The sequence below is a fragment of the Perognathus longimembris genome, chromosome 12 (genome assembly GCF_023159225.1).
Source record: "Perognathus longimembris pacificus isolate PPM17 chromosome 12, ASM2315922v1, whole genome shotgun sequence".
NCBI classification, from domain to species: domain Eukaryota; kingdom Metazoa; phylum Chordata; class Mammalia; order Rodentia; family Heteromyidae; genus Perognathus; species Perognathus longimembris.
In genome coordinates, this window is record NC_063172.1 from 60,969,357 (window position 1) to 60,989,004 (window position 19,648).

At 38.1% G+C, this 19,648-nt stretch overlaps 1 protein-coding gene across 1 annotated transcript in view; it reads right to left on the reverse strand.

The window, feature by feature from the left end:
- Ca8 (carbonic anhydrase 8) overlaps positions 1–19,648 on the reverse strand; it is an 83,653-nt gene that overhangs the window by 48,684 nt on the left and 15,321 nt on the right. Inside the window, exon 3 of the mRNA XM_048358734.1 lies at positions 18,453–18,577. Coding sequence (XP_048214691.1) covers positions 18,453–18,577 — 125 coding nt within the window. The remainder of the gene's footprint in view (positions 1–18,452; positions 18,578–19,648) is intronic.

Sequence of the window (19,648 nt, forward strand, 5' to 3'; positions counted from 1 at the left end):
CAGAGACACTGAAGGAGCAATCTTGTGGCTATTTTGAGAGAGCCTTCCAGACAGGCCAGTATGCAAGGCCCAAGTTCCCTAGTTGAGAGACTACCGCTGTCAGCTTTGAAGCTCAGCACATGGCACTGTGCGTGAAAGGTTTCCATCTCCTCTTTCATTCTCTTTTCCATCTTTATTTATAAAGCCCTCTACACTCTTGGAAATCATATTCTATTCGAAATCAAACGAAACTTGCAAACACGAAAATTCCTAGATTTTTCCTGAGTTTTAGATTAGTCTCACCCACACACAGCTTCAACATGACTTCATTTGAACCTTGACAACTTTATTCCAGTTCCCTTTGCCTCCTTGGCACCACCATGTCATTTGACAACGGGTGTTTTGGATCAGGGCTACTCTACCTGTAATTGTGTCATCATTTCGCTGATGTTGCTCCAGTAATATTTCTTTACTCAAGTTTCACTTCTCAGCAACCTAGTTCGCTATTTCCAATCATTTCCTATTCCTTTGCCCCCTGGCACATTTCTTATGTCCACCCTTCTTTTCCCATCTTTGCTTTTCTTCCATGCCAATTCCACTTAAGAATCTGGGGTCTAATCTCTAATATGGTGTCAGATTGGAGATGGGCCCTTCCTATCCTAACTCCAGAAAACACTAATGCCCTTTTCCAAACACGATGAGGAACCCAGAATTTCTGCCCAGATTCATGTTATTCTCATCCGGAAACAGCTTTCCCAGCCTTGTTGACGGGGTGAACACTGTTCAACTACCAAGATCCAACTGGAAAATCCATTCCTTGTCAGTTTTCTTTCAGCCATTATTCCATGATTCCATGATCCATATAATGCCCCCTTTGTATCACATACTCTAAGCACATTTTCAGATATAACAGCCGTGTGTGTGTGTGTGTGTGTGTGTGTGTGTGTGTGTGTCAGAGACAGACACAGAGAGATGTGTGCCTGTCCTGGGGATTGAACTCAGACCTGGGCACTGTTTTTGAGCTGTTTTGCTCAAGGCTACTTCTCTACCACTTGAGCCACAGCTCCACTTCTGGCTTTTTGGTGATTAATTGGAGATAAGACACTCAGAGACTGCCTGCCGAGACTGGCGTCAGATCCCCATCCTTAGACCTCAGCCTCCTAGGATTACAGGCATGAGCTACCAGCACTGAGCTTAGCCTAACAGCCATTTTTAAGTAGGTTGGCCACATCATAGGGAATTATGTACTTCTATTTCGTATTCATTGCCAATGTTCAGCATCAAGCACAATGAAGTGACCTGTGGTGTCACTGTGCCCTTCAGTTCTGTCACATTTCTACCTTACCTCTACCTCTCCCTACCACACTTTGGAGCCATTAAAACAAATGCTATTTTCTTATGGTTTATATTTCTCATAGGCATAGCCTCAAGTGCAGACACTTACATATTTGCTAACAAATAACTACACTGGCACTTTCCCTTCCTGATACTCTCAAAGTTCAGCCACATCTTCCTTCTCATTGGGGTTCTGGAAGAGAAAGGGTAGAGAAGAAAACTGCCCTGTGGCTCTCACTGAGGACAACAGAACACTACAAATGCTGTGGTCTGAACTCCAGAGAGACCTAGGCAGTTGGAGCCTAGTGTATCAGGATTCCAGATAGTGAGAAAAGAGCAAGAACAGGAAGGAACTGGGTAAACAAAGCACATTGACGCCGATAAGTTAATTAGGAATAACGCCCACTGATAAAAATCTGTAATCTGTGTTCTCTAAACCAAGGTGAATATGTGATATTTGTTTTTAAAAGGCAAAGTATTTCCAGTGCTAAAAAACCTAAATTCAGAAAGGGATTAGTGATTTTAGCCTTGGATCAGAGCGAAAAGTCCATCAGTCATACACTATGCTTAGGCTGACAAGATAAACTGGGGTGGGAGAGGGGAGGGAGGAGGGAAGTCCACCTAATAAATAAAGTAGAAAGAAAAACCATTGGGTGACTGAACATCCCTGCTCATGCCCAGCCCACCCGAAAGTCTTTTAAGAACAGGGAAAATTGTATGGCGGTTTCAGGTACACTACAGCAGGCAAGAAGAAGGGCTCCCAGTTGTGAGGATAAAGCATTCTGCAGTCAAAAGGAATGAGATTTCCTTCACCTGTTCCCAGATGTGAGTGGTCTCTTGCTACTGTCAGTGCCTCGGAGTTTGGAAGAGCAAGCAGGAGAATTTAAAGTGTGAGTCTAATTAACAGGAAATGTCTCTTCCCTGTTCCGGGATTTTACAAAGAGGGATTTTCCCTAAACAAAGCTGGCCCTTTTCTCCATTCCTTCAATGAATCCTCCCTCTTTATTTTTGTTTATTTTTTTAACCTCTGTTGCAATCTAATCTCTTAGGGATACCAGTGGATCCTCCTTGATATACTGGTGGCCCCATTGCCTGTAACCGGCACCTCTGCCTCAAGGGGGCAGAGGCTTACCTTTCTCATGCTCAGCTCTAGCTCCAAGGCAGTTCTAGCCATGGGAAAGTGATGTTTTTGTCGCTATCCAGGGACTCTAATAACATCTCCTTTCCTAATTTGTCCAGAGAACTCAATGTACAGTTCCCAAGAATGGTTCATAGGGAATATATTAATTAACTCAGGAGCTAAGTAAATGAGTTTCATTGAGTAACCTCTTTCCTGCAGAATGTAATCCAGTTCCCTAAGCTAGCTAGCTTTGAGTTGCCAAGTAAAGACAGCAGTGAGTAAAAACAAAAGTCTGCCTGTCATTTGTCGGGTCTTAGAATAAATGTCTTCCTTCTGTAGTTGTTGTTTCCATTTTAAAGCCTATTTTTCTATTTTTTCAAAGCTTCTACAATAACAGAATAATGATTGTCTTAAGTCACACCATTAAATGCAATATAGCTACCTGTGTCAATAAAAATGCTTTCAGAAAGCATCTCAAGTCAATACCACATTTTGTTTAATGATAACATTCTCTACCACCAGTTTCAAGAAATTCAGTGCACATCCTTCCCAACATCACATAATTAACGTTTATAACTCCTTTGCTTCCTAAGGACAAGTACAACTTCATTCTCCTTATGAAGCAAAGAAGGAAGAGAGGATAAACAACTGTACCAAGGTCAGATGGAAAAATACATAAACTGGAATCAGAACGTAGCTTTCTCTGCCTTGTAATTCAGAGCCCCAGAGCCGGCTGCCTCCAAATGGAATCATGTCTCCAAAAGCCCCTTTCCTACTGTAAGAATATAAAATCTGCTCTGTTGGGATACTATAATGAATTTCCGTTGTAGGGAGCCCTATGAAACTAAGAAAAAAAATGCATTCACTCACATCAAAGCATTAGCAAAAACACGGTTAATTTAAAACATCCTTGTGCCATGTTCTTTCTTTCTCTACACTGCTGTAGATGGAACCCAGGGTCTTTGAGTACCCAGGGTACTCTGCCACTGAGCCAAACCATACTTCTAGCCCCTAAGCTGTCCCTCTTTTTTTTTTTTTTTTTTTTTTTGCCAGTCCTGGGCCTTGAACTCAAGGCCTGAGCACTGTCCCTGGCTTCTTTTTGCTCAAGGCTAGCACTCCGCCACTTGAGCCACAGCACCATTTCTGGCCATTCTCTATATATGTGGTGCTGGGGAATCAACCCAGGGCTTCCTGTATATGAGGCAAGCACTCTACCACTAGGCCGTATTCCCAGCCCTAAGCTGTCCCTCTTAAACACCAAAAGACAAAAGCAAAAACTGAAATGGCTGTTATATTAGCTAAGATTATTAAACAACTCTTAACATACTGTGATTCAACCAGAAGTCTTATATTGTTACACAATAATCCTTCTTGAAGCAATATTTACTTCATTTTCATTACCAAATAATCTTGGGAACATAAATTCTCCTGTTTATTCATGTATAATAGTTATAATAAAAAAGATGGCAGGAAAAATAAACTGGGAAATGACATACTGATTACACTGTAAAAGTCAATATATTTCACTACAGGAGAAATCTTAAAAGAAAGGAAAATAAAGGTTTAACACTTTTTCTCCTTCACACTTTCAGCATATCTTATTTGCAGCAACAAAAAGAGTTTTGTCACCTTCTTTAGGATATTTCCACTAGATTTTTATCATCATAAAACATTGGCATAAAACTCTGATGCTCTCCAACTGCTTCACAATCATAGGAAATACAGAAAGGTTAACTCTGTCAACCTCTGAGTTAAGTTCTTGCCCTTTTATAAACAGAAACAGTGAAGTTAGAGGAAATTTTCCAAGAGGATGACCAAGACTACAGAGCTTCGACATTTCACATTCTAGTTGCTTTATGTTCTGTGTGACTAGCAATCATCTACAATAGTCACTTTCTAATAAATGTCTTCAAATGTTCCTATTATTAATTAGCTCCTAGTAGTCAGAATTTACGTACTGGATAGACTGGTTAAACAACAGGATACTTTCCTAAAGAACCATCCATTTAAGAATAAAGGAGGAGAAGACAGAAGAATGAAGGAGTGGTTTGGACTCTCCTGCTGTACAAAACGTTCTGAGTTGTCTGTTGCATTCATTGTGTCTCCTTAACACTTGGTCAAGAGCCTAAATGGTAGGTTCTCGAAACAGTCTACTGGTGGGATTATGGATGTTTGGATGGATAGAAAAACCAAAGAAGGAATAGATGGATGTGAGATTAGAAATGGCAACCCAGGAATGCTTGTAGGACCAGGAGGAGGCTCCAGCATACAAAGACACAAAGCCTGGTAAAAGAAAAAGCATGGTGCTGAGCATACCAAACTCAATGGAATGGAAAACGGAACCCAACTTTTTGAACATGGTGGCCAAAGCTTTGCCTGATATACTAAATCCCCCTCCAAAGTTCTTTCAAGCATATGTATCTCACACACACACACACACACACACACACACACGACAGAAAAAAACAAACTTGCCAGTACCCAGTCATACTTAAACAATGGAAATGCCCAAATGAAATGTTACAGTAAACCCTCTAATAAATAAATTTCAATGAAGAAATACTCATCACAGGAAAACACATCTCCATCAGATGCCAACAATCCTACAACAAAGCAATTGGATAAACATGAATCAGATAAAATCTCAGATAATTAACTCAAAGTATCAATGACAACAGTGATCAATGAAATTAAAGAAGAAATGGAATAAGAACCTGACTGAAACCAAAGAAGATACAAATAAACAGTCAACTGAATTCCATTTGAATAAGGAAGACAATACAAGATCAGAAAGAGGAATTCAAAAAGATGCAGTAATTTTGGGAAGGAATCAAACTGATATTTTGGAAATTTAAAAAACAACTCTAGAACACAAATAAAAAGCTACACTGAAAGATTTGCTAGGAGAATGATACAAGCTGAAAATAAAGTATAAGAGACTGAAGATAAACTACAGGAATTAGATGAGTCAATGACAAAGGGAAACTACTAAAGAAACAAGAAACGAATACCCAAGACCTTTGGGACACTATCAAAAAATCAAATCTAGTTAGGCATTGGTGGTTCACATATGTAATCTTAGCGACTCAGAAGATCTGAGATCTGAGGATTATGGTTCACAGACAGCCAAAGCAGAAAAATCTGTGAGACTCTTACCTCTAATTAACCACCAAAGAGACAGAAAAGGAAGTGTGGCTAAAGTGGTATATAAAAGCTTCGTGCAGGTGCATGAGACCCTGAGTTCAAGCCCCAGTACAGGCACCAGGAACAAAGAAAACCAAAACCTACCAGTCCTGGGTATAGATCAGGTACAAACTAAAGGCAGGATAACATAGTCAATAAAAGAGTAGCAGAAAACTTCCCAAGCCTGAGAATGAGGATCATCAAGGTATCACAGTCTGTGGCACTCACAGAATACTAAGCTGGCAAGATCAGATATTAAATGGGAATTAAGTATAAATGTATTATAGTTAAAATACTACAGATACAGAACAAAACTCTGGATGGTTAAAGGGGAAAGGGGGAGGTGATGAATCACATATAAAGGGAAGGCCCTCACAATAATAGTGTATTTCTGAACATAAATCCTAAGAACTGAAAGGAAAGGAATGACATAATCCAAGTCCTGAAAGATAATTGTCTAGCTATCCTAGATTAGCATGCCAAACAAAAATTCTTCATAATTGAAGAAGTGAAAATCTTCCACAATAAATAAAGCTAAAGGAACTCATGACCACTAAGTCAGTGGATTTAACAGACATAGACAGAGTACTTGATCTAGAAGCTGCACAATATATATTCTTATCTATAGCCAATAGAATTACCTCTTAAATATATACCTAATTATATTTTAGAACATAAGGCAAATCTTAGCAAAAAAGAATACTAAAGTGATTACCTGTGTTCTGGCTGACAATAATGAAATTAAACTAGAATTCAACAGCAGAGGAACTTCAGAAAACATTCAAACATATGGAGAATGAATAACACATTAGTCAATGGACACGTGAGTCATTAAAGAAACAAGGTGAGGACAATTAGAAAATGACTGGAATCTAAGGAAAATTAAAGAATCTATCAAAATCCTTGGATATGGCATAGATAATGCTAAAAAGAAAGTTACTAGCTCTAAGAGCCTATGTGAAAAAATAGAAATCTCAAGGATGCACCTCAATCTCACAGAAAAAAAAAAAGTAGCAGATGGAAATAAATAATAAAGATCAAGACAGACATTAAGGAACTGGAGACTAAAAGAACTGCACATAGAAATCAATAAAACAGGAAGTTAGTTCCTAGAAAAAGTAAGTAAGACTGATAAATCCCTAATCTGACCAAAATAAGTAGGAAAAATAGTCAGAAAATCGCAATCCCCAATGGATTCACTACCAAGTTCTATCAGATGTTTAAGAAATAACGCCTCAATTTCTTTCCTCGAAAAGAAAAGGAATTCAATAAAATATTGAATGAGCTTGAAATTATACTCACTCCAAAACACAACAAAGGTTAAATAAATAAATAACAAGTCTCCTGGATGAACACAAACAAAAAAATAAAAAGTTCTCAGTATAAGATCATACACTATAATCAAGTTGATTTCATCCCAAGGATGCAAAGATAGTTTAACATATATAAATAATTAAGTGTAGTTAGCACTGAACAGAATCAAAGACAAAATCACATCGATACCAAAAAAGCCTTTCACAAAATTTAATGTAGTTTTATTTTAATAAAAGCTTTTAAGAAGCTAGAAATTTTTAAAAATGTACCTCGAAATAATGTAGGCTATTTAAATGACAAATCTATAGCCAACATGCTACTAAAAGAAGGAAACAAACTATTTCCTCTCAAGTCAGAAACAAAACACAGGTGTCACCCTTCGGTACATTACTTTGACAAGAAAAAGTTAAAAAATAAAAAAAAAAGAGGTGTCCCTTTCCCCACTCTTATTCAACACAGTACTGGAAAGCCTAGCCAGAATAATACAGCAAAGAAATAAAAAGGGATAAAGAAGTTAAATTATTCTTATTGTAGAGGATACCATCCTATATTTAAAAGACCACATGGATTCCACCAAAAACATTTTAAAGATATGACTAAAATAGCAAGATAGCAGCACAACACACAAAAATTGTATATATATATATATATATATATATATATATGATAAACAGGATGAGAAAGAAATTAGAAAAATAGTAATTTTATTTGCAATAACCTAAAGACAACAAAAAGCAAAATGTGCAGTCATAAACTTAATTAAGGAAGTGAAATGATTATACAATGAAAACTATGAAACTATAGAAATGAAATGAAGATGTCAGATGATAGAAAGATCCCATATTCATGGCCTGATAGTAGACATGGATAGACAGAATTAGTACTGTGAAATGAGAATACTACTGAAACAATCTACAAATTCAATGCAATTCCCTCCAAACTCCCAATGATAATCTTCATGGAAATAGAATGATCAATCTTAAAATACACATGGAAGAATAAAAAAGGTAAGCAGCAAAATGATTCTAATAAAAGCAGCAATGCTAGAAGTCTCATACTACAAATTATACTTCAGAGCCACAGTAAACAAAATATAATTTTACTGGCATAAAAACAGATACAAAGATCAATGAAACAGAATACATGATTCAGAAATAGCTATAGGTACCTAATTTTTGAAAGGATCCGAAAACATACTAAAGAGAGCCTCTCCCACAAATGCTGCTGGTAAAAACGTTTATCTGTTTTTACATTCCCACCAACAATGAAGTAGGGTTCCCTTTTGGCCACATCCCCTCCAACAATTGTTATTGTTAGTTTTCTTGATATATGACATTCTCACTGGGGTGAGATGGAATCTCAATGTTGTTTTGATTTGCATTTCTTTTATGGCCAGTGATATAGAGCATTTTTTTCATATATCTCCTGGCCATTCTCATTTCCTCATCAGAGAAGTGTCTTTGTAAGTCTTTAGCCCACTTGATGAGGGGGCTATTGGTTCTTTGCGGTTTTGTTTGGGAATGTAAACTGGTTCAGCCACTCTGGCAAGCAGTATGGAGATTCCTCAGAAGGCTAAATATAGAACTCCCCTATGACCCAGCAGCCCCACTTTTGGGTATCTATCCAAAAGACCACAAACAAAATCACAGTAATGCCACCAGCACAACAATGTTCATCGCAGCACCATTTGTCATAGCGAGAATCTGGAACCAACCCAGATGCCCCTCAGTAGACGAATGGATCAGGAAAATGTGGTACATATACACAATGGAATTTTATGCCTCTATCAGAAAGAATGACATTGTCCCATTTGTAAGGAAATGGAAGGACTTGGAAAAAATTATACTAAGTGAAGTGAGCCAGAACCAAAGAAACATGGATTCTATGGTCTCCCTTATTGAGAATAATTAGTACAGGTTTAGGCAAGCCATAGCAGAGCATCACAAGGCCCAATAGCTATACCCTTATGAACACCTAAGATGATGCTAAGTGAAATGAACTCCATGTTATGGAGACAATTGTTATATCACAGTTGTAACTACTTTCAAAGTCCCATGTGTATCTGTAGCTTCTATTATTGCTGATGTTCTTGTATCACCTTCCTGTGGTTGTACCTACACTATCTCTGTAATCTTATCTGAGTATATTGGAAACCGTGTATACTGGTATTGGAACTAGGAAATTGAAAGGGAATACCAAAATTGAGAGACACAGGGTAAAAAAAGACAAACGACTACAAAAGCAATACTTGCAAAACTGTTTGGTGTAAGTGAACTGAACACCTCAGGGGGGAAAAGGGTAAGGGGGAGGGGGGAGGGGGGTATGAGGGACAAGGTAACAAACAGTACAAGAAATGTATCCAGTGCCTAACGTATGAAACTGTAACCTCTCTGTACATCAGTTTGATAATAAAAATTTGAAAAAAATTAAAAATAAAAAAATGTTTATCTGCATACAGGAGACAAAACCTCAGTTAAATTATCTCGTACCCCATATAACAAGAAACAAAAAGATCTTAATGTAAGATCTGAAACTTTCCAATTACTACAGGAAAACATGGAGAAAACTCTAGAAGACATAACCACAAGTAATTTTTTTTTCTGAATATAACCTCCATTGTCCAGAATAATCACTGTCAACTACGTTGACTGCATCAACTTTTTTTTTTTTTTTGGCCAGTCCTGGGGCTTGGACTCAGGGCCTGAGCACTGTCCCTGGCTTCTTTTTGCTCAAGGCTAGCACTCCACCACTTGAGCCACAGTGCCACTTCTGGCCATTTTCTGTATATGTGGTGCTGGAGAATCGAACCCAGGGCTTCATGTATATGAGTCAAGCACTCTTGCCACTAGGTCATATCCCCAGCCGACTGAATCAACTTTAAAAGTTCCTGAATATCAAAAGAAACATTTGCCTGAACCAAGGGATAATGTACAGAATGGGAGTAAATGTCCACCAGTTATTCAATAGATAAATTATTAATATCAGTCAAAAGAACATAAAAAGAAGGACTAGCCCAATTAATAAATGAGTAAGCAAACTGAATATACAGTTCTCAGAAGAAGAAGTATGCATAGCCTTAGCCATAAAGGAAATGTGAAATCAAAACTACACTAAGATACCAACACACTCTGAGTCACAATGCTAATCATTACCAAGCTAAAAAGCAACAAATGCTAGTAAGCACATAGGGGACAGGAATCCTAATACAGTGTTGGTAAGACTATAAACTAATGCAACCACTATAGAAAACTACCTTATGACCCCACCACATCACTGTTGAGCATTTATCCAAGAGTTTAAACCAACATACATGAGGGAGGACTGCAGACTCACGCTTATTCTGTCCACAAGAATTGAATAGTGGAATCAAAGTACCCAACAACTAATGACTGGATAAAGAGAATGTACATATATTACTCAGTCATAAAGAAAATGAAATTGTGTCATTTGCAAGAAAATAAGCAGAACTAGAGATCATCATGTTGAATGAGATAAGCCAAGCTCAAAAAAGCTATCAGATATTAAATTTTCTCTCATTTGAGGCTAGAGATCTCAGAGATATCCTACACACAGAGATATACATCTATACGTACACACAAGCATGTGTGCGTACATATATGCAGAAAATGACTAACTGTTGGGCTTTGCGCATTGAAAGAGGATGGGGAGAGAAAAACAGAAAGGAGAATAAATAACATCAAAATACACTGTCTTCACAGGAAGACTATATGTGGAAATTCACTGAAAGCTGTTTAATAATTGAAAGGATAAGAGGGACAGGGAATGAGAAAACAGCAGAAGAGTTACTCTGACAAAAGTATAAGCATTTGTGAAATACCACGGTGAAGTGAATCTTCTCTGTGTGTGTGTGTGTGTGTGTGTGTGTGTGTGTGTGTGTGTGTGTGTGTGATTTGTTTTTTGGGTTTGTGTTGTCAGTTGTGGGGTTTGAACACAGGACCTAGTCACTATCTCTGAATCCTTTTCTACTCAAGGCTAGTGCTCTACCACTTTGAGCCACAGTTCCATTTCCTGTTTTTTGCTGGCTAATTGGAGGTAAGAGTTTCATGGACTCTCTTGCCCAGGCTAGCTTTGAACTGAGATCCTCAGATCTCAGCTTCCTGAGTAGCTAGCATTACAGGTGTGACCCATCCATGCCCAGCTGTGAATCTTCTTTGTACAATTAATATATACTAACACATTACAGAAAAGTAAAACAAGCTTTATTGGGGATGAGTAACAGTCATGTGAAAGGCAAGCAATAAATAAAAAATAGCCAGTTAGACTGTATATTCAAAAGAATGTTTACTATCAAAATCTTACTGTGGAATATAATACACTAAACCCCAAAGCTATAACAACTCAAACATTAATTGCATAACATTTCAATACAGTGACTTTTACGTCTTTTAGTTTATTTGTTAGTATCTTTCCTTGTACACAGGGCTTCCAATTCAACATGAAGTTATTAATTTTTAATTCTTCTACAAATTTGCCTTCAAACCTCAGCTATAACTGTTTCTTCCAAATTTAGTTTTCCCAAACAATCTTCTGTATATTTTGAAATAATGACCAAGAATGATCTAGTAAGGAAATGCTTACAGAATACAAAAAAAAAGCAAAGGTAAGTTCAAAGTGACTACCCAAAGTTCAGATCAGCCTGATAGGCTTCTCTTTCTGGGTAGGAGTGGCAGGTTGCCCTATCATGTCAAGACAAGTGAAAGTACATTTCTGTTTGCCCAATATAATGATTTATCTTCTAGTGAGTCAACTGTTAAGGTTCTACATAAAATATATTTTAATAAATAAAAAAATAAACATGATGAACGACAGCAGGGATCATGACTTTTATGGAGTAAAAGTACAGGTGTGCATTAGAATTCAGGAATCATAAAAGTTTGTGTGTTTTATTGTTTCTGGTTTTTTGCCAGGATGAGAAGTAGTTTCCACAACTAAAAGCGATGGAGAGAGCAGAGCATGGGGTTCTTGTTCCTTCATCTCTTCAGCTGTGAGGCTCAGTCACAATCGGCTAGCACTGTGAGAAGATTCCAGGGAACCACACAGTAATAACCACAGCCATTATTATGTTGAGAGAAAAGGTGTCCCTTTTTCGGGTAAAAATACTAAAACTCCTCAGGGAAGTTCAACATTCACATTGCAAATCCTCTCTTTTAGCAACAATGTTAGGTCTTCTGAATGACAAATTCCTTTTTCTCCTCCAAAGAAAATTCGGTTCAGAGTATTCACTACAGGCACAAATAAAATCTCAAACTAGAGGTGATTTTTCTAGTAAGAACTGACTTTGGAAAGTAGGGAGAAGTTGGTTCTTGTGCTATTTCTGAAGGAGCAAAGGGAAGGAACCTGATTATAACTGGCATTCTTAGCCAGATCTGGATTAGAAAATGGGCAAAGTAGATGGAATCACAGTCCACTAAGTATCCTTAGTTCCCAAGGGGCAACAAGGTGTCCATTCATGCTCTCTGCTTATCTGTGTGATTCGTGCTTCCTAAAACCCCCGTGCCTTTACAGACTGTATGACAAGGGCACAGGGCCATAACTTCACTCCCACCTCCTAGGCAAGGCCCATTTCCTATACACACATTCTGCATTTGAGGTAGCTGCAGGGACCACGGGCAGCAAGGATAGCCCATTATGTTATCTGTATCCATCAGAACCACTAGCAGAAAGAACAGCAGGAGAAAATAACACTTTCTTAAATGGGATAATTAACTACCCTTCCACAACTTTCTTTATCTGGTCATATATTATGGTTTCCTTCAACTTGTTCCATGATGTTTCATCTTTCAGTTCCTAAGATTTCTCTGCGTTAAATAGGCATTTGGATTAGGTGATCTCAAATGTTCCTTTTAACCCTAAAATCTTTTCATCATATATATTACCTATTTAATTCTCTGACTCATATTCTGACTTATAAAGTTCTCACATAACATTTTCTTAGAAAGTCAATGGAAGTCTCTCATAGAAGAGATTTGCAATAATAATTTCACTATTGTCCAATAAAACTCTAGGATTTCTTCTGAGCACTAAAAGAAGTAAGTAAGAATCAGACAGGTGCCAGTGGCTCATGACTGTAGGTAATTTTAGTTACTTAGGAGGCTGAGATTTGAAGATCATGGTTCGAAGCCAGCCTGAGCAGGAAAGTCTATATGACTCTTATCTTCAATAAACTACCAACAAGCTGGAAATGGAGCTGAGCCTCAAGAGGTAGAACCCTAGCCTTAAGCAAAAGAAGCTCAGAGACAACATCCAGGACCTTAGCTCAAACTCCAGCACACACTCACCAAAACAATGAGCCAATGTGTACTCTCAGGTAAATAAGAAAACGATCATTTTACCAAGAAGACGCCTCATGGTAGTCTCTTCCACTTGCCTGAAAAGAAGGAAGAAGTATAGGGTATTTGGAAAAGTGCACACTTTGGACCAGTGCTAAGGAGAAAAGGAACAATTGTAGTATTTAGGATTACAATTATATGATGATATATGGTCTTCATAACATTATCATTGGCCTGTCTTGGAACCAAAGCCTGGACTGTTCATAATGAAAGAATCCTGCACTGCACAATGAGCTGCTTTTCCTCTTCTATGTACCTAATCCACTAAACCTCCCAGAAAAGCTTATATGTTGGTAGTTTATTGCAAAGCCCTTTCAGAATATAGAGAGCAAACAGCTTTTTAGATGCAATATAAACAAAGATAAGGGTCTGCCCTACAAGAGAACTGGACCTCTCGCTGTGCAATACACTATAAGTCACGGACTTTTAGGCCAAGAAGGCAAGAAAGTCATGACCATACATGCTCTCTGCTGGTCTGTGGGCCAGAACGGTGTCCAACCCTGACAAAGTTTCATGCACCTGCAGTGAGAGAAAAATAGAAATAATGTAACTTAATCTATTCAATTTGTAAAGGTCAGTGGCTTATTCTGAGACCATATCCTTTCTCCATTTGGCAAGTAAAGACCTATTCTTTATCAAATGATAGGAGTGGCAGAGAATGAGACAATGCTTATGTGTTGGTCTCCTCATCACGTGTCTTTTTCAATTTTATTGATCCGGCATAAAACGTAAATGCCTAAGAATCATTAGAATATTAACTCTTCATGTATAAAGATGGGCCATAATTTGCCAAAAACTATCACAGATCACAGAGTTTGGCTGTTTTGAAGCATCAAAGAATTGACAGTTTCTATAGCTTGTCCACAAACAAATACAGTGAAATTATGATGTGAAGCTTAAGCCTAAATATCCAGAAGCTCCAGGCATAGAATAATAATTAATGGGGATGTGATACAATCCTTGTAGAGAGGTGAGTGCACAGAGCAGAAATGTGTTAGAACAATGGCACAGCCCATAAAACTGCAATTCACGGGCCAAGATGTTCACAGTGTTCCGAGGAAACAAAAGGCTTCCATAGACACAGAAGAACAACTACACAAGAATTTTAGTGGATCTTAAAGTCTGAAATCAACAACCTTCTGCTCCTGTTAAGGTCTTGATTAAATAATAATAATGCAAAATACCCTCAAATCAAGGATTTCTACCTGGCAAATATGAACCACGCATTTATAAGAGTATATTTAATGTATGAGCATACATGGTGCGTCTAGGACTAACAGAAAAGAAAACGCAACACAATTATTTGTCCCTTGCTAAGGCACTGATATTTAGACAGATACCTGACCTCTCTGTAACAGAACTCAGCTGTTCAAACATGATCAGGCATGTCAGCTAACTGTAGAAGTGTGTTTCTGAAAACTGAAAAATCTCAGTAAGAGAAAATACAAAAGGTATGCTTTATCCACCTTGCTTAGAGAAGGAGCTGCAGGTGACAGAGGTGGAAGTCAAAATCTGCCGTGTCAACTTTGGAAGCGGTGCTGGTGGAGACTCCAGTGGAGTTGGGAGAGATGGAGGAGAATGACAAAAGGGGGGAGAAGGATCAAGTTGCATTATTTACCAACTGATAGATTATATTGAAACCCCTTCATAACTCTTTTTTTTTCTCAAATTTTTATTATCAAACTGATGTACAGAGAGGTTACAGTATCATACGTTGGGCATTGGATACATTTCTTGTACTGTTTGTTGCCTTGTTCGTAACTCTTTAAACATAATAAAATGAATAAAATAAAATGTTGGTCTCGGCAGAACGTGCAAAAGAATAAATATATAAGGCCTAAACATCTCATTTCTGAGTGGGACCAGAATACAACTAAAGATGAGAGATTTCAGTTTAAAGCCCTTCGATCAGGAAATAGGGTTTGGAAAAATACCTCACATATATCTATTGGTTAATCCTAAATAAAATTTAATTGTAGCTTAGGAGAAAAAATGTAAAAAATATATATTCAGTATGTTATTATTATACTTGCAGTAATCATAAAATGTCCAAGTCTCCCAATGTTCACAGAGGTTTATAAAAAGCTACATACTGCAGGTAACAGCATGGTAAAATTTTGTTTACTATATTTGTTTAACAAGCCAGACATAATTTTAATGAAACCAAGAAGGGAATTGATGCATGGAGGTAACTGTGACATTAAAATTGGTCTTAAGCTGTAAAATATGAGCAGGATTCTTAAGTAATAAATATATTAAAATAAACAATGTATTCAAAAGGGAAACCGGTGCCCTCGCTCCCCGCCGTCTTGTTGCCCACATCCTTGCATTTCGGGTGATCTTAGTGGCTGTTCAGAACCAGGGGGCCAGCAACACTGCATTTGTCAACACATTACTGCTTCTGTAATGCCCTTCCATGTGGACTCTCGCTAGTCACCACACCCAAGGACCCTCAGAGTCCTTATTTAAAAAAACTGCCACACAGGCATCTCTCTCTGGTTCTGTATACTCACCACATTTATTTATACAACAGAATATAGCCTTAAACAAGAGCCAGGTCACCTAGGTGAGCATTTTGTCTGGGATTACATCAAGGATAATCTGAGATTGCAAAGAATACAAATATTACTCCCTATCTAGTTTGGAAAAAATACAATCCATTAATTCAATTGTTTTAAATATAAATATTTCTGCAGAAACAAAGCCTTAACTGCTATCATTTAATCTTCACTGAAAACAATCCATTACCTGTACTTAATGGACCAGCACAGAGCAAACACCACCGCGTACCCAGACCTGTTGGAACATTTGGTCCAGAAATCCTGACTACACTGAGAGAGAACACAGATCACTGGCTCCATAATCAAATTAATCTTCCCCCGAACTATAAACAGTAGGCCACGAGCAAAGCTCGTGGTGGTACCCCACCTAGAACGCCTTGCCTGCCCAATTATGTCCATCTCACCCCAAGCCTATGATTACTAGAGCATGCTCTAAGGCCTGTTGAAGATCAAATGATGAATCAAGTCCACTGTTCAAAAAGAAACATACTCATACCTGACCTATGTAACTGTAACCCCTCTGGACATCACCTTTACAGTCAAAATAAATTTTATTTAAAAAAAGATGTGGTCCAAAGAAGAGGGCAGGCAGGGTTTGTCTGGGAATCCTCTCACCCTTCCCTAGGTGGCTAGCTACTCCCACTGTTTTGGACTACTTTGTTTTGTGTTCTCTTTGCTTATGTGTTTAGTTGTGAGCTTTTCCTCCTCAGGTTTGCTGAGGCCAGGACAGGAGCTGGAGATGACATAGAATTGTTTTAAGGCAGTAGAAATCAGAGGATGCATTTAGGCATTAAAAACAAAACAAAACAAACTCTAGGCAGCTGAGGGAGTGGCTCAAATGGCAGAGCGCTAGCCCAGCAAGCACGAGGCCCTAAGTTCAATATACATTTCCACACTTCATGAAAATATGTATGGAAATGTCACAATGAAACCCCTTTGTTCAAATAATATATGCTAATAAAAAGTCTTTTTTTAAAAAAGCAAAAGCTTCAAGGAAAAGGGAAACACGTGAAGATCTTCCCCAACGAGGCCTTTGAGAATCTCTGTGCTCTACTATTATCACAACCACATTCCTCAAACCTTCTCAAACATACCAGAATTCAGGATTTTCCCCTCAAGCCTTAAAACATTTCACATTTCACTTTTAAAGCTCAGGTCTTTTCCTTTATTGAAATAGATAACTTTACCTTCCAAAAGGATTTTTTAAATTCTAGTTAAGGTAATGCTAAGAAATACTCAACTTAATCTTTTAAATTATACATCTCATGTATATAAAATCATATGGTAGGGATTTCCCACCACTGAGTTGGTAGTAGATGGATAGTAGATGACGTATCTGGCCATGAGCAAATCTCCATTTGGTGTTAAGCATGTATACAGCTGGAAATGGTAGAGAAGAAAGACTAGCATTCCAGCACCCCTAGATGCAGACTCTTTTTTAAGAGCTAGGTTGTACTTAATCTGTCATGTCTATCAGGAACCCACATCAGAAAATCTACTAGACACTCTATATGAATCTGGGTGGAGATAACATCTCAAGCAGATATATTGAAACCTAAAGGCTTAAAATGGATTAGATCACCCAGAGGAGAAGAATACACAAGTGAATAGATGAATGGGTAGAAGAAAAGGGGGGAGAGTGAGAGGGAGGGAATAGAAAGGAAAAACATACATTCACATGCCAGAGAATAACTGTATCCTGGGGGAAATTGAGGCTCCTTATAGAAAGAACTACAACCCAAGCCTGGCCCATCTGGGAGATCCCCTCAACTTCACCGGCATGGCATATCTGTCTAGGATGTGCCAGGCAGCTGCTAAGGGAAGGGAATCGACAGGACAATGAAAGGGAGCCCTCCATCCTGAGCAGCACAGGCAGCAAGAAAGCACAGCTGACGACACAGAAGACCCAGCATGTATACCAGGAGGTCAGAAAGCAGAAGAGTCCCCATGGGTGATAGGACACTCTAGCTAGTGAGAAAATGCGAGAATTCACTAAGAAGGTATTAGCATTTTCTAGGATTCCCTCTCTGCTCATTCTCGGAGTCCTTGTCCTCGGTGACTAAGCTATCAAGTGGACTGAACTAGACTTTGTAACTACTGCAGAGCTTTTGCTGCAGTTGTCTCCAGCTCATCACCTACTTGTAGCATCTGAGAAGTGACCTACACCCAATTTGCAGAGGCAACAGAAAGGAATGATCCCAGGTGAGACTTACAAGTGTAGATCATGGGGGGTGGGGGCGGGGAGGATAAGAAAGAGTAACAGAGTAACATAGACCAGAGCAATCTGATCAAACAATATTACAGAAATGCATGAAAGTATCGCAATGAATTTCTTCTGTACAGTTCATATAAGCGAATAAGAAGAGAAGAAAATGTGTGGAACACCATTATGACCCATCGCTTACCTGCACGGTCCAACGCCAGGAAGTAGGGAGAAAACCGCATCTGCTGGCCCAAGCTTATTAACATTTCACTATGCTCTTGTGTTCATCTTATATGAACTGATAAAGCCCCAGAATTATGCATCCCCTTTTAAATCAACTGTTTTCAGGAATTTGTAGACTTCTTTACCAAGCACCAAGATTTTTACAAGACAGTTCTTATTCTTACCTCCATGGGAAAAGCTTTGAAATTAACGGTGTGCTCAGAACCACGCTGGTTTTCTCTTCCCCAGTGAAACCTAACTTCATACAGCTCAAATTCATGCCCTTGAGGCAAAGGTCCTCCAGACAGAACTGAAAGAAGAAAATAAATTCTACTCAATTACATCTGTTTATTAGCATGGTATAACATACTACCTGTGTTTACTTAAATTCTTGTTCTGGATATTCTGATACAAAAAAGTCCTTGAAAACTTGGTGATGGTAATATGAGTATTTTAAGATCTTTTGTGTTTTCAATCCAGAACTAGACAAGGAAAAGAAAATTTTCCTTGAGACTTGAGCTTAAGCAGACAGGAAGATGTTCTGAGACCCAAACACATCCTTACTTCACTGAAAACCTATCAATGAGCCAAACTGCATATTTATATCATCCATTGGTTCTAGTAGGGTTCCAATTTAAGTAACAGGTTTAGGCTAACAAAATTAACCAATAATAGACCCAAGATGAAGTCAATCCATGTATTGCATATAGTGCAAACAAAATATAACTATGACAAATTTAACAATTAACAATACTCGTTACTAGAATCTGTTCCACAAGGCCCTGTCCCTGTCTCTCACTTCTGAAAATAATCCAAAACTCTGTCCCAAACCAGGGCACAATAAAAGATAGTGAGAATTACATTTGAAAGAGAATCTGTCTTTAAGTGATAAAGTACATGTTTTAAACATTTATTGATGGTATATGTAAAAGCTTCTTTTAAAATGTGTTACAATCAAATGGCCACTCTCAAAACAAATAAGCATTGTCTCATTCTGAACATTTCTTCTCTAGCACCTCCAATGTATCAGCTGAGAATTTAAGGTTGTTTTCAGTCAGAAAGCTTTACCACTACACCACTCTATTACTGTGCACACTTAGGTCGCCTTTTTGGAAATAACAGACTCCAGATTTCTCTATGGAGAACAGTTGTTTGTCCACCCTTGAATACAACATAATAAAAAAAAAGCTAACAGATGCGGCAAGATTTATTTGCTTGGTTGGTTCTTACTTAATGTCTTATTCTAGATAAGATTTAAGGATTCTGATGTCAATGTAGTATAATACAGTTAGAATGTGTGAATTAGCACAAGGAAGTAAGGTAACAAAGAGGCAGAAAACAGAGAAATGAGCCTGTCGCACAAGGTGAAGGTGATGAAGTC